The sequence below is a fragment of the Bos mutus genome, chromosome 22, assembly GCF_027580195.1.
Source record: "Bos mutus isolate GX-2022 chromosome 22, NWIPB_WYAK_1.1, whole genome shotgun sequence".
Classification (NCBI taxonomy): domain Eukaryota; kingdom Metazoa; phylum Chordata; class Mammalia; order Artiodactyla; family Bovidae; genus Bos; species Bos mutus.
The window spans coordinates 44,673,770-44,687,928 of NC_091638.1; the positions used below are offsets into that span (position 1 = coordinate 44,673,770).

The 14,159-nt window shown below is 37.8% G+C and overlaps 1 protein-coding gene across 5 annotated transcripts in view; it reads right to left on the reverse strand.

Annotated features, from left to right (window-relative positions):
• Window positions 1-197: 197 nt before the first annotated feature.
• The window catches only part of CCDC66 (coiled-coil domain containing 66), a 39,440-nt gene continuing 25,478 nt past the window's right edge, over window positions 198-14,159 (reverse strand). For 3 of the 5 annotated variants that reach the window (XM_070359461.1, XM_070359465.1, XM_070359464.1), the window contains exons 9-19: window positions 13,686-13,817; window positions 13,040-13,290; window positions 12,655-12,739; window positions 11,646-11,807; window positions 9,955-10,099; window positions 9,363-9,503; window positions 3,656-4,152; window positions 2,767-2,807; window positions 1,943-2,184; window positions 1,568-1,686; window positions 198-334 (exon numbers count right to left, since the gene is read on the reverse strand). In XM_070359461.1, coding sequence (XP_070215562.1) covers window positions 248-334; window positions 1,568-1,686; window positions 1,943-2,184; window positions 2,767-2,807; window positions 3,656-4,152; window positions 9,363-9,503; window positions 9,955-10,099; window positions 11,646-11,807; window positions 12,655-12,739; window positions 13,040-13,290; window positions 13,686-13,817 — 1,902 coding nt within the window. In that variant the 3' untranslated portion in view covers window positions 198-247. The remainder of the gene's footprint in view (window positions 335-1,567; window positions 1,687-1,942; window positions 2,185-2,766; window positions 2,808-3,655; window positions 4,153-9,362; window positions 9,504-9,954; window positions 10,100-11,645; window positions 11,808-12,654; window positions 12,740-13,039; window positions 13,291-13,685; window positions 13,818-14,159) is intronic. The other 2 variants (XM_070359463.1, XM_070359462.1) reach the window with 2 other exon arrangements.

The following is a 14,159-nucleotide window of genomic DNA, read 5'->3' on the forward strand; positions in this document are numbered from 1 at the left end:
AGGCTGTGTTAAGGTAAGTAGATAAATACCCACATTGTGACAGAGCAGGTAACTTTTTCTTAACTGAGCTTTTATGAAACTGTTTTATTGTTTTAAATACATAATATACATACACAGCATTTTTCTACATAATGTACAAGTTTTAAATAAGCATTTAAAAAATAAATTTAGGCTACTTGTAAAAACAGTTAAGCAACAACCACATTTTATAATTTGGAACACAAATGAAGGATTTAATTTTCTACATTTAAAATGAAGAACTAAAATTCTCTTCTTGATTTGCAGCTAAAGGCATGAGATTAGTTTCCAACTCCCTTTGCTTCTGGAGAAGGCCCTGAAATCACATTGATTTGTTAGTAAGGTGTGCAAATTAACCCTATTCTATATTTACTTTCAAAACATGTTTTCAATTTTTATACCAGACTTTCTCACTCGGATACTGTACTTACTATATATAGCTATTATAGATTTGTAAGACTGTCTTCATATTTTTAGCATAAAACCAATATGGATGGCTTTCCTTAAAGAGGTGCCACCCCCCCTTACCTTTTCCTCAAATGTCTTAAAAAGATCCTGAGTCTCCCTTAACATCCAGTGTATATGTTGACTGCATTAACCTTAGTGGCTGGCACAAGGCCCTGCTGAAATACGACATGGTCACTATACAGGTGAAGGTGTATGTGTATTACATTCTTTCTCTTAACCTCACAACTTTTGTCTCCTCTAAGCTAGACTATGCTTGTCATTTTGAAAGGTAATATAAGTAAAATCTGTGTGAATTTCCAAGCTTGAGTTACAAAACTCAGTCTAGGTGTAACCAATGCTAATGTGTAAAAAAGCTAAAGGATTCTTGATAATCCTGTATTAGTGGGGGTGATTTTCTAGCTTTATAGAAAAAAAATTGTTAACACTTGAATCAACAAGTTTATACAGAGGCATTTGTAAATGACTGGACATGGAAAAAGTACTCCTAAAACTACAGTTTGTTTTGGAAAAGTATACTGTGAATCAAAACTAACTGCAAACACAGTTTTGAATGTCATTATTTTTTAAAGCACAGCAACAGGTGTTTGTTTCAAGGCTACCTGATAGAGAAAAGTTATAGACTTAAATATTGGAATTTTTACCTGAGCAAGGTAATGAGTCACAGTTGGTCTGGGAGAAAAAGTCTGGTAAGACGATACATGTAATTTCACACTGAGTATATAGTGCTCTTTGGGTCTTACATCAATGCTCTGTTCTAAACACAGCCAACACATGCATTTTAAAAAATTTGTGAACTGCATTACTAAGAATTAAACCACAACTGTACTTGTTTTCCGGCCTTATTGATCATGCTTTGCCATTTCAAATGTATGCATTTTCATTCAATAAAGTTGTTTTAATACTCATGTCTCATGATTTCATGCTGGAAAGAAATACTCTTAGAGATGGCAGTGTGAATCAAATAGAAGAAAAGAGGTAACCTAAGTCATGTAATCATCAGTCTGGCTTAAGTAACTGCTTAGCCATTCTAACACTCCTCCACCAGAATATGGTCACACCTACACTTTTGAAAGGCTCATACCTGTCTCAGATCTGATAGTCCCTTAAGGATTGCTTGTTGTCGATCCCTGTTTTTCACCAAGTTAGGATTAAGAAGTGGGTCCCTGAGATGGTCAGAGGCAAACAGCTCTTGTTCTCGGTCTGAGGTGAGACAGGATGTAAATGACAAAAATCAAATACATTTTTGATACTATGAAATAGCCCTATGCTATAATTTTCTAGGGATTCATTAATTTATATCCTAGGAAAGCACCAATTTAAGTAATACATATTCAATACAAAATTTTACACTTGACTCCAAAAGAGTGAAATCCTACCCCTCCTGGGGTAAAACTTATTAGTATTACTCAAATACTAATTTGGATTTTGAATTTAGGGTGGGGATACATTTACTTACCATGTGCATTTTGGTACTGAGGATTCTGAGTTACAGGCCTAGACAATGGTGCATCTGGATCCAGGTAATAGACCTCCTTGGTTCGGACATACGGAATAAAATGAAATGGATCAGAAATCCCAGGTGATAATTCTGTTTGACTATGTCCCGATGTCAGATTCTCTCTTTCATAATTACTATTTTTTAGTGTCTGAGTTTGTTGCGTTCTGCTTTTCACTGCCAGAATTGGTGGCGACTGAGACCTGTATTTTCCCAAAACACAATAAAGGACTTAAAGCATTAATCAACTATTGTGTCTTTTATTTTAGATTAAGCATTTTCTATTCTTCAGTCACTTTTCAGTTTATTCTAAATGTACTTATAACATCTTAGGGAACACTGTGTGTAAAAGGCTTGAGTTTTATGATAATTTTTCCTAAAATAAGCCAATAAAATGGGATTAATTTGGGAGTTACTACCACTTCCTGAGGATATACATATACAGACACACTTTAGAACAGGGAGAAAACTTAAATTTAACAACTTATGCCACCTGAAGTAAACTTGCTATTAGAGCCACATTCAGAGACAACTCTAAACCAGATGGTTCATACCCAAAAGCAGAGAATAAAAATCTAACGATTCTAAATTTACCATTGGTTATTTTCTATTGCTAACCAGTCATTTCCCTCTCCTCTCAATCCAAGGAGAATGTCTATTCCACTGTTGACATCTGGAAAATCAACACTTTAAATCTGGAGCTAATAGAAAATGTCACATTCCTGCTTAGGCTGACCGTTATATCACATAAAAAGCGCTAAGTAGCAATGAAAACCATAACATACCTTTCCCTGCTAAAACAATTAGTTCTCAGAGGTTCTTCTTCCTATATGATGGATATACAAATGTAGAAAGGAGTAAATAACAGCATTTCCATATATCCCCACAAATAACTGTAGTGGTTTACTTGTTACAATGTTTCTCAATGATTTGAGCAACAGATACTAGGTAATAATAGGCTAGGTATTTCTCCAGAGAAACCAAACCAGTCATTCCTGACCTTGCCCATTATCCTCTGGATATATGGGTTATATCTCTCAATGAGTGTTGGTTCAAATATTCATTGTCACTGGTTGTTTTAGTCTTTAAATTGTGTCCGATTCTTTTGCAACCTCCTGGACTTAGGCTCCTCTGTCCATGGGATTCTCCAGGCAAGAATACTGGAGTGGGTTGCCATTTCCTTCTCCAGGGGATCTTCCACCCCAGGGATTGAACCCAGGTCTCCTGCATTGGCAGGTGGATTCTTTACCACTGAGCCACCAGGGAAGCTATGTACAGACTATAAACGAGTTTTGAATGGGTATTTGAATACAGAAATCTATACAGGGTTTAAGTGTAAATTTTTTCTGTAAAGGATAGTAGACTCAGCTTTGTAAGCCACGTGGTGTCTGTTGGAATTACTCTGATAAAACTTTTCTTGCGGCGTGAAGTTAGCCACAGACACAAGAATGAGCATGGATGTGTTCCTAAAATACTGCATGTGCAATAGCAGGCGGCAGTTACTACATTTGCAGCCTGCTTCTGCACATACAGTATTTTGCTCGTGGGCCATAGTTTGCTGACCCCTGGTATAAAATAAAGCAAATTTCTTGTCAAAACATGCATGTGAGGAACTGTAGTCTCATTCTACAAACTTTGATGCATTTTAAAAAATATTTTTTAGAACAGCTTTACCTTTCTGACTAGCTGTCGCCTGAAACTTGGATCAGTTTCTTGATGAGATGAAAGAAGAACTTCTGGTGAAGTGCCTCTATTTTGAGAGATTTGTCCAGGATTACTTCTTTCAATCAAATGAAGCAGTTCCATCTGCCTTCTTACCTTTTTTTCTTCTCTCAGCTTTTGAAGTTGTTTAGGGTACTTTTCTGACGCGGGAATATACCTTCTGAGTGGCTTATTTATGTTCCAGTCAGGCCTTTTAGGACACTTCTTCATATGTTTTGTTTGCTTCTCTCTTCTTGTGATCTGATTACACTGGTCATTATACCAACTGTTTTCTTTTTCTAAGTTGGCTCCTTTAATCTGACTTACTAGTTCTTGCTTGTTATTCTTAGTGTTAAACTGTTCATTAAATTCTGCAGCAATCTCAGGGGATGAACAATTTATAATTTCCCTCTCTGACACCGATCCACAGCGTGATTCTGTATTGGTAAATACTCCTATATTTAAGTCATCTAAAAAAAAGTTTCAGGTGATTAATTTTTCTTAAAATTGTGGTAAAATATACATAATGCAAAACTTACCCATCTTAACCATCTTTTCAAAGGTATTAAAATTGCCCTCAAAAACTTTGTTTTGAAAATAAATTCCAAAGTTGTAAAGCAGGGAGTTCAGCTCAGTGCTCCGTATTGACCTAGAGGGGTGGGATGGGGGAGGTGGGAAGAAGACGCAAGAGGGAGGAGATACCTACATACATATGGCCCTTTCACCTTGTACAGCAGAGACTAATGCAACATTGTAAAGCAATTATATTCCAACAAAGAAAAACCTCTATACCCACTAAACAACTCCTTCCCCCTTCCTGCCACCTGGTGGCAACCACCATCCTACCTTGTATGATTCTGACCACTATAAACACAAGTAGAATCTAAGGTATTTGTCTTTTTGTGACTTATTTCAGTTAGCATAATGTCCTCAAGGTTCATCCAAGCTGTAGCATATGTCAGCATTTCCTCCTTTTTAAAGTGTGAGTAATACACCATTGTGTGTGTGTCTGTAGACACATACCCCAAAGGATTCCATTGTGTATATACCACATTTTTATTCATTCATCTGTCAGGGGACAGCTATTCAAGACCTCACTTTTTGTAGCTGTTCTGGGTATACGCCCATAAGTGGGACTGCTGGAACAAACAGTAATTGTACTTTAAATCTTCTGAGGCAGTGTCACAGTTTGCCATAGCAGCTGAACCATTTTACATTCCCACCAATAAGGCACAAGTGTTCTAGTTTTCCTAAATCTTTCATTAAACCCTTTTTAAGTGCACAATTCAGTGGTACCAAGCACACCCATGAGGCCACACAATTCCAGAACCAATCAACACCTCCCGCAGAAACCCTGCACCCACTGCAGTAACTCCCCATTCCACCTCCTTCCCAAACCCCAGCAACCTCACTCTACTATCCATACGTGAATTTGTTCATGAACCCCAGATTCCTTATACCAGTGAAACTATTAATATACAGTATTTGTGCCTCCATGCACAACTGCCCCCTCCCCTCAACTCCAGCTTATTTCATTCAGCATAAGGCCTTTAAGGGTCATTCAACTTGTAGCACATATCAGAATCTTAGATGATTCATTCTTACCATCACATAATAGAGATCACTTTTTAAACCCAACTTCCAAAAAAGATTTGTCCTGGTTTTCACTTAGAAATGCAAGATTATAATTTCTAGGGAAATGTTGATTGCTCCTGATAGTGCATTTCATGTATTTGTTTTAATGTTTCATGTACCATCATGCTCTGCCAGCAGACTATCCCTGAATTGCATATAACCTTTCACTTTTTTCCATTTTGAAAACAAGAAAAGTTCACCATTGGGAAAAAAGACATCTGAAATTTCCTTACAACTTATATAATGTTCATGATTATACATATGCTCTACTGTCACAACAGCTGGTAGCCTCAAAATTACAAAGGCTATTTTTCCACATATGATTGAAATTTTAAATTCACAAGTAGCTAAGCAAAGGAGGTCTGGAGTGCCCATTTAAAAAAAAAAAAAAAAGTCCACCTATTAATCTAAATGTGTTATTCCAGGCTAGAGCTGCCCCAGGCCTAATCCCTACTAGTAAGGCTGCCCAGCCCACATCCTCATACTGGATATTGTTTGCCATTTTAGACCCATTTATACCCTTCTCTCCCCTGCTCTCAGGCTGATGGGTAAAAACCTTATCAGTGGTTTTCTGGATCCTTAGGCTTCTGTTTTTATCAAGAGTGTTCATATGTAGATTACAGGAAGGGAAAAGACAATTCAGGGTATTTATTCCACTGTCTCAGTCCCTATGAGCTAACCTCAGGCTGACTACCTTTCCCAAAGGTCACAGTTCCCCTCAAAGTTACCTCTATCCAACGCTTGTCTTCTAGATTCCAATAATACTCCAGTTGCTACTAGCACCAAAGCATTACTGCTATATTCCCGCACATCCACTCCTTTGAAAATAATCCCTTTCTAAATAAGTCATCTTTAATTACTCTACTGATATTTGAGGACCCTGATGGATTACATTCCCTCAGAGTCACCCAGTGATGATATACATAATTTCACGGTCTTAAAAACTTAATTTGACTTTAGTTGATGTGTAGGATTTATATAACTTTGTTATTACTCTGGACATAGAGAAGGGACCAAACTAGATTTCACACTAAGAGCTAACTATAAAAAAAAATACCAAGGGCTCATGAGCAGAATGATTTCAGATAACTAAGCAGGTTGCTTTAACCCTCTCTTCCTTTTTCAAATTCCTTTCTACTTTCCTGTCATAGGATGTGGGTAATCTCGTTATACTGAAGAAAGATCTAAGATTAACTGGCAGAAAATAGTGTTATGTAGAGAATGGATTTCTGTAAGACAGTACCAGCCAACTCCTATTTCCAGAGGAATATTATCCCCTACTTAATGGCAAGGCAAATTGTTTTTTGTCTTAAGTTACCAAGACCACAAATACCTGATAGCAGGGTCTACTGGTAATTAGTTTAAAGAGTGAAGGGCTCTAGTTCAAGGTGGTGACCTATGAAGATACTGAACTCACCTCCGATGGACACACTCAACCTACACATACATATGGAACAAGTTCCTCTTAAAAAACCTAAAAAACTGGCTGGGCGACCCCTACATACTGGGCAAGTGAGAAAGCCCCACTATCCAAGCAGGTGTGAGAGGCTGAGCCACCATCGAGCTATAAACCCTGTCTCTGTGCTACAACCCACAATTGGGAGGGAACTCAAGACTCAGGAGCTTTCCTCCAAGGAGCGAAGGGTTTGAACCCCACATTGAGCATCCCCACTTTTAAGATCTGCACAGAATAGATAAATGCCCCAAAACATCTAACATGAAAACCAAAACGACTCAAAGCTACAGCAGAAGGGAAAAAGAGCTCTTCAAGGGTCACCTACTCCCGGGCCCAGTGCAGAGGCAGCCAATCACACCGATACGAAGGAAGCTCATTTAAAATTAGGTTGAAAAAAAAATTAGTTGAAGCGTTGCCCCAAGGGGTAGGCATGTAACAACACATCTACGGGCTTGCTGGAATTCTCTCTCTCACAGTGGGGGTGTGGAAAGAGGCTGGTGGGCATCACCTTTTATTTTAAAAAAAGAACCACCACCACTAGGCTTGTTATTTCCACCTTGCTGCCCCTGCCCTGTCACACTCCGGAGCTTCCAGGGGAGTGGCGGGAGGCATCTTAGCACTCTCCCTCCCCCTTATTCTAGCTGGTGCCCGCCATCTTCACCCTCTCCCTTTACCCCAGGCCAGAGAGCCAGTATCTCCCGGCAGGGAACTTCTGCGAGCACCTGGTGCCCTGGTTTCTGCAGCTGTTGCCCAGTGGCTGCCCCCTGACAGACTGGCTCTGGAGGCCAGGGTCCCATGGCCTTATTCTTGGGTCCCATGAAACTGTAACAATCCGAGAAATAGCTCTTGACAGAGTATCAACCCCAAGGACACTGCATAAGCAGCAGGCTAAAACAAACCACCAGTCTTTCTGAAAAAGATCCCTACTTGCTTTTCCAAAAGGTTTAGCCTGAAGGAAAGGCTTGAGTTTGGCACACATCGAGGGGCCTATGGATAAGCTCTCAGGGAATGGAGGTCATTAGATGTAACCTTTGCATATTTCCTCTGCCTTACGCCAGCAAGGCAGTGTTTCCCCAGAAGTTTATAGGCTTGTATGGTGTCCCAAGTTTTGCAGGTGCCGCTAGGGGACACCCTACAACACCTGGTCCCAGTGGCCAAGGGCTTCTGCTGCAGGTCCCACAGGACTCTAACCAATGGGGCGTGTGTTCCAGATCTCATGAGACCAAAACAGTTGAAGAGACAATTACTGGCAGGTTGCCAACCACAGAGCACCGGACAAACAAAGCTGAAACACATACTCTCATCTTTCCATGAGAAAGGTCTAGCGGCAGGCCTCAGGTCTGCATACACCCAGTCCTGCTGCGTTTCTCAGAGCAACCCATCTCACAGTCACCTCTGCTTCACTGCAGCCTGCTGCTATCTCCCAGAAAAGAGCTTTACACTTGTTTGGAGCCCCAGTCTGTGCCACTGACAGTATAAACATCACGGTATATACCTGAAACTAATGTTATGCATCAGTTATATCTCAATTTTACATTTTAAAATAAAAAGTTACTGGAAGTTATTTTTTTTTAATTACTTTAAAAAAGACATTTCCTGGACATATAGGTGGAGGGCTGAAAGGATTCACAGTAAGCCTATGATAATGACACCCAACATGGGTATTACTTAATTACTTATGTAAAAATTTAAAAGCAGCACATGAAAAGATGCTTAATGTCAGCAGTCATGATGAGAGAGCACTTTACAACCATGAGAATTAGTACGAGTGAGGCTATAAAGAAACTGGAACCTTCATACATCACTGGTGGGAATGTAAAATGGTATGGCTGCTTTGGAAGACAGTTTAGTAGTTCTTCAAAACTTTAAACATACAGTTACTCCATGACTTTGCAATGCTACTCTTCTCCCCCAAGAGACTGAAAATCTATGTCTACGTAAAAATTTGTACAGTAATGCTCACAGCAGCATTATTTCTAATAGCCAAAAAGTGGAATTAAATGGAGGAACAAAAACAAAATATGGTGGTATATGCATAAAATGGAAAACTGTTCAGTGATAAATAGGATGAAGCCTTACTGTCATATGTTACAATAGAGATGAACCTTAAAACATGCTAAGTGAAAGAATCCAGACAGAAAAGATTTCAATCATATGGAATGTCCAGAATAGACAAATCTAGAGACAGAAAGTAGTCTGGTGGTTGCCCAGGAATAGAGAGGAAGGAGGAAATGGAGAATGACTGTTGATGGGTACAGAGTTTCTTTTTGGAGTGGTAAAAATGTTCTAAAAAATAACTATGGTGATGGCTGTACAACTCTGAATATAAAAACTGAATTGTATCCTTTAAAAAACACTGAACTGTATCCTTTAAAGGGGTTAATTTAATGCTATGTAAATTATATCTTAATAAAGGTGCTATAGTGAAATTAAAAACCAAGAGATATCTTCATTTTCTCTTACTTGAAAACCTTAAATTCCTTTAAATTTTAAACTTTAAATTAATTTTAAACTTTAAATTAATTTAACTTAATTTTAATTGTGATTTTAAGTAAACTTTAAGCCAAATCACAATTTATCAACCAATACCTGTCTGCACACCAGTGTCCTTCCTGGGAGAGGTTGTAGAGTTGATATATGTATTCATTTTACCACTCACTTTATCCAAGCCATGTCTTGAGTTTCCAGTGTTGTTAGTAGAGGCGTTATATTCCACTTGTATTGTATCAACTGGCAAGAGAAGTAAGTTTTCTGATAAAATGATACAGCAGCAAGTAAATGCATATAAGACTTTTAGTTTAATCAAGTAGTGTAAACACTGCAATAAAAATTTAGAAGGGCTAAAGTTTCTTATAAAAAGTTATCAGCATTTTTGTCCCTTACTGAACTTAGGGAGATTACTTAATGGACAACTCTGTACAAATGGGTACAAAAGTATACATTTTACCTATTGTGAGGGAAATGTTAAGAAAATATATGTGAAAAGATACTGAAAAGTTCAGCATTATTTAGTTCTACTCTTAACGCAATTTCCCAAGTAAGCATTATAAAATTACATTAGTTCAAAGTCTGAAATTCCTTAAAAAGTATTTAGTTAACAAGTGTTTAAAGGTATTAAAAAGAGGCAATTATTCTCAATCTTAAAAAAATACTATATAAATAAAATTCTAGTTGTGCTTACTGCCTAGATTTTGAATCAACCTAGAAGTGTCATGTCCCTTTTGAGCCAATTCTCGGATTCTCTGTTCTTGTTTCAGTCTCTGTGCCAGCTCCTGCGCTCTCTGCATCGTCTGGAACAGCTTATTCGTCTGCAGAGTCATCATTTCCTATCAATGTTGAAGTGCACAAAGTTATAAGTACAATTATCAAACATGTACAGACGTGACTATTCTCTCTCAGTAATAATAATTTTCTAAGTTCCTACTATATGCCAGGCACGATTCAAGAAACTGAGTAGCACAGCCAACAGAACAAAGTTCCTTCCTTTTTGGAGCTCATATTTTAGTATCTTTTTCTACAGCTGATTAGACCACAAACACAAAAACTCTTTCACCCACTCAAGATTATACTAATAAAGTTTCCAAAGCTTCTAAAACCAATGGTCAACTACATAATTTTATTAAGGTAAAAGAAAACTAGAGAGGCCAGAAAGTTTTGAGTTTCCAAGACAGCAAAAGAGACACTGATGTATAGATCAGTCTTATGGACTCTGTGGGAGAGGGAGAGGGAGGGGAGATTTGGGAGAATGGCATTGAAACATGTATAATATCATGTATGAAACGAGTCGCCAGTCCAGGTTCGATGCACGATACTGGATGCTTGGGGCTGGTGCACTGGGAGGACCCAGAGGGAGGGTATGGGGAGGGAGGAGGGAGGAGGGTTCAGGATGGGGAACACAGGTATACCTGTGGCGGATTCATTTCGATATTTGGCAAAACTAATACAATATTGTAAAGTTTAAAAATAAAATTTAAAAAAAAAGAAAAAAATCACAAACTTTTTTGCCAACCCACTAGATAATTAAGAACTAATACTCAAGATTTATGGTCATTTTTTATAATTCAAGCAAATGACATTCTTTTTTCATGTACGTAGTTATTTCATAGATGTAGTTGGCTCAGAATATTCTATGTATCCAAATCGGAAACTAAACCATTTGTACATTCATCAGCTAATTCTGAAGCAAAGGTTGCAAGCGGGAACTGGCAAGTAAAGGCGAGCTCTCGACGCCACCACGCTGCCTCCAAGCTCCAGGGCAAGTGCTGTGTTGTCTCTTCTGTAAATTTCATGAACCTTTGGCGATCGAACGTCACTGTATAATCTGCTCTTTGTCAGGTCCACTCAAACACAGCGCTTGGTATCACCATACCTATGCAGTCTGTACCACTTGCTACAGAGGTTCTCCTACTCTTTTTAACAGATCTTTAATTAGCACAGAGGAATCCTCTAACATAGCAACAGAATCTATGATCAATCCCAGCCAGTCATTCTGCAAGTAAATGCTCCTGTTCACAAATGAATACAGACAGAAAGCCCAATCATTTCTCTTAACATATCTAGAAATGTATTAATAATCATTGCTTAGGAAACACTTCAAAATTAAGCATATGGAAAATTTTTGTTTTATGTTGTAATAACTCATCTTGACCTCCCCTCTCCTCAGAGAAAAAAAAATAGCATCTGTGAAAAAATCTTTTGAAAAAATAACAGCTCCAGCTTTCTTCCTACTTACAAAACCTTTACACAAAGCTTTAATGCTTCTGTATACAGCTTCACTATTTCAAAATACATGCAAATATTCTGTTTATTTTTTCTTTAAAAACAAACCCACTTTTACTTTAAAATGTCACAGTTAGGATACAGATAACCTACTTCCTTTTGTTTTTGCTTAAGTATGTCTTCTTCATACTGTTTCTGCATCTCTTCTCGTTCCCGGGCTAGGCGACGCTCCTCCTCTTGTTCCTCCTTCTTTCTCTGCTCTTCTTCGAGCTGCTTTTTCTTGCGCTTCTCTTCTACCTGAGCAGTGATAGCTTTCTAACTCAAACAGTAAGATAAATCACTGTCATAAATTTAAAAAATTCACACAGCATTTTTCTGGTGTTTCAAAACGTTCATCAAATATAGAGAAGGTAGTATGTACATGAGTTAAGTTAGAATGTCAAGTTAAATTAGAATGTCAGGTTTTCCCCATCTCCCACCTGTCAAGTTCTACGTGCCTTTTCTTTAACCCCAGGAGGGCTCTTAGAAGAACCAAGAGAAAACCAACTGAGGAAAGAATCTCAGTGTTTAACATAGTGCCTGGTAAAAAGAGCAGATGCTCCATAAATGTCTGTTCACTTAATTGACTATTAGCTACATGAACTAAGCCAAATCTTCACACAGTAGACATTTTAAAGAATTATTAGACATTCAAGTCCCTTTAGTATTAGACTAAAATTAGGGTAGAATTTTAATCTTAGTTTCCTTTCTTATATTATCTGCTAGATTTCTTAATCATAATTTTACCTCAATCCTTTATATATATTTCCCTTTCAAAGACCTAATTCTCACCCTGAACAGAATTCAGAAGAACTGGAGGGAAAAACAAAAAAACAACTCAATACTAACTTAAACAGATTCAGTATCATTTCAGATACACAACCTATACATTAGAGACCTTCTCTCTTGGAAGGCAGGTGGTTGTAGCATGTGATACGACCTAGTTATCAAAATGAGCATGATTCTAACATAACGCCAGTTGGGGTAGAAATTAGATGTAATCACAGGATTGTACAGGCTTGTGCTATAAATTTATAGCAAAATTTTAATTTCCATTCACTTAGGTATCTAGGCCACGACTACTAACTATTAAGGCAAAGAACAACATGTTACAATGCAATACCTGATGTTCTAACTGCTTTTGTCGCCTCCTGTCTCGTTCCTCAATCTGAGCTGGGTCCAAAAGAGCAGTCATAGAACGGAGAAAGCTGCCAAGAGAGACATATTAGCTACTTAAAACCCACAACGGTGGCTTTAACAAACTACTAACTCATTTTTGTTTGAAATACATCATTTCTACTTTTTTTTTTTTTTGATAGGCAAGAAGTAGATTAATATAGGACAGCTGAAAGAGATGCAAGTGGGAAGGCAAGGGAGCTCTACCGAGTCATTTCTACTATAAATAAAAATAGGAAACTGATAACAATTAAGATATAAACAAACAACAGCCCTAAAAAAAAGCACACAGACTTTCTTAAACATCAATAAATACTGAAGAATGAACTTACTTCGTTTTCTGAATGTTTGCCACAGCCGTATCTCTAAAAGGTTTCACTGTATGTTCCTCCTCTGAAGGTTCAATCTGGCTTCCAACTGTAGGTGTATAAAGACTGCTGATATCAGCCAGCTCCTGAGTGTCCGGAGAGACACAGAAGTACTCTGGTTGTTTTTGCACTGACTGAGAAGATAGTCGAGACTGAGAATCAGGATAGTTCTTTAAGGAATCAAAATGCATCGCCCATCTGTCACGTTCCTCAGCCTAATCACGACAAACAAGAACTGCTAAGAACTTTAATAACTCTTCTTACATTTAAAATCCCACATGACAAATAACACAATTTCTAAGAGTCACCACACAGCAAAACAAGCATCATGAAAATTAACAAAATCGCATTCTGTATTGATTCCACATACGTTGAGACAGCTAAGCTTAGAGAATATGAAAAACTCAAAGAATTAGGAAATGTCTAACAAGTTACAAGAAACTAAGCAAAATCGCACTTACTAAATTCATTCAAAAAAGGTTCACAAGAGCAAATGTGGAAAAATTTAAATATTCCAGTCTTGTCATGCAGTTTTAGGATACTTTTAAGTTTATGATTAAAGATGTTTAATTTTTTTTCCCCTGTGTACCCATGAAACTTTATAAGTTACCATTGAGGATATAATTTTCTCCTCTGCTTTTTTTTGCCGGTCATCTTCTATTTGCTTGTTCAACTCTTCAATCCATTTTCGCTGCTGTTCTTGTTTCACAGCACTGAAAGGCTGCTCCAGCAGTACTGCTTCCTAAACAACAGTCACCAATACCATTAAAAGTTTACATTTCTTTTCCTAATCACTTTATCTTTTACAAATCTTTCCGAAGAATTTATGTAGATTTAATGTGGTAATATATTTATTTCTAAGAGATGCAATAATTTTAAACAAAAAAACTCAAGTATACAAGGAGCCCTCATAGTCAACAAGAGTCTGAAATGCAGTGAAGTGAAGTGGCTCAGTCATGTCTGACTCTTTGTGACCCCACAGACTGTAGTCTACCAGGCTCCTCAGTCCATGGAATTTCCCAGGCAAAAGTACTGGAGTGGGTTGCCGTTTCCTTCTCCAGGGGATCTTCCCAATCCAGGGATT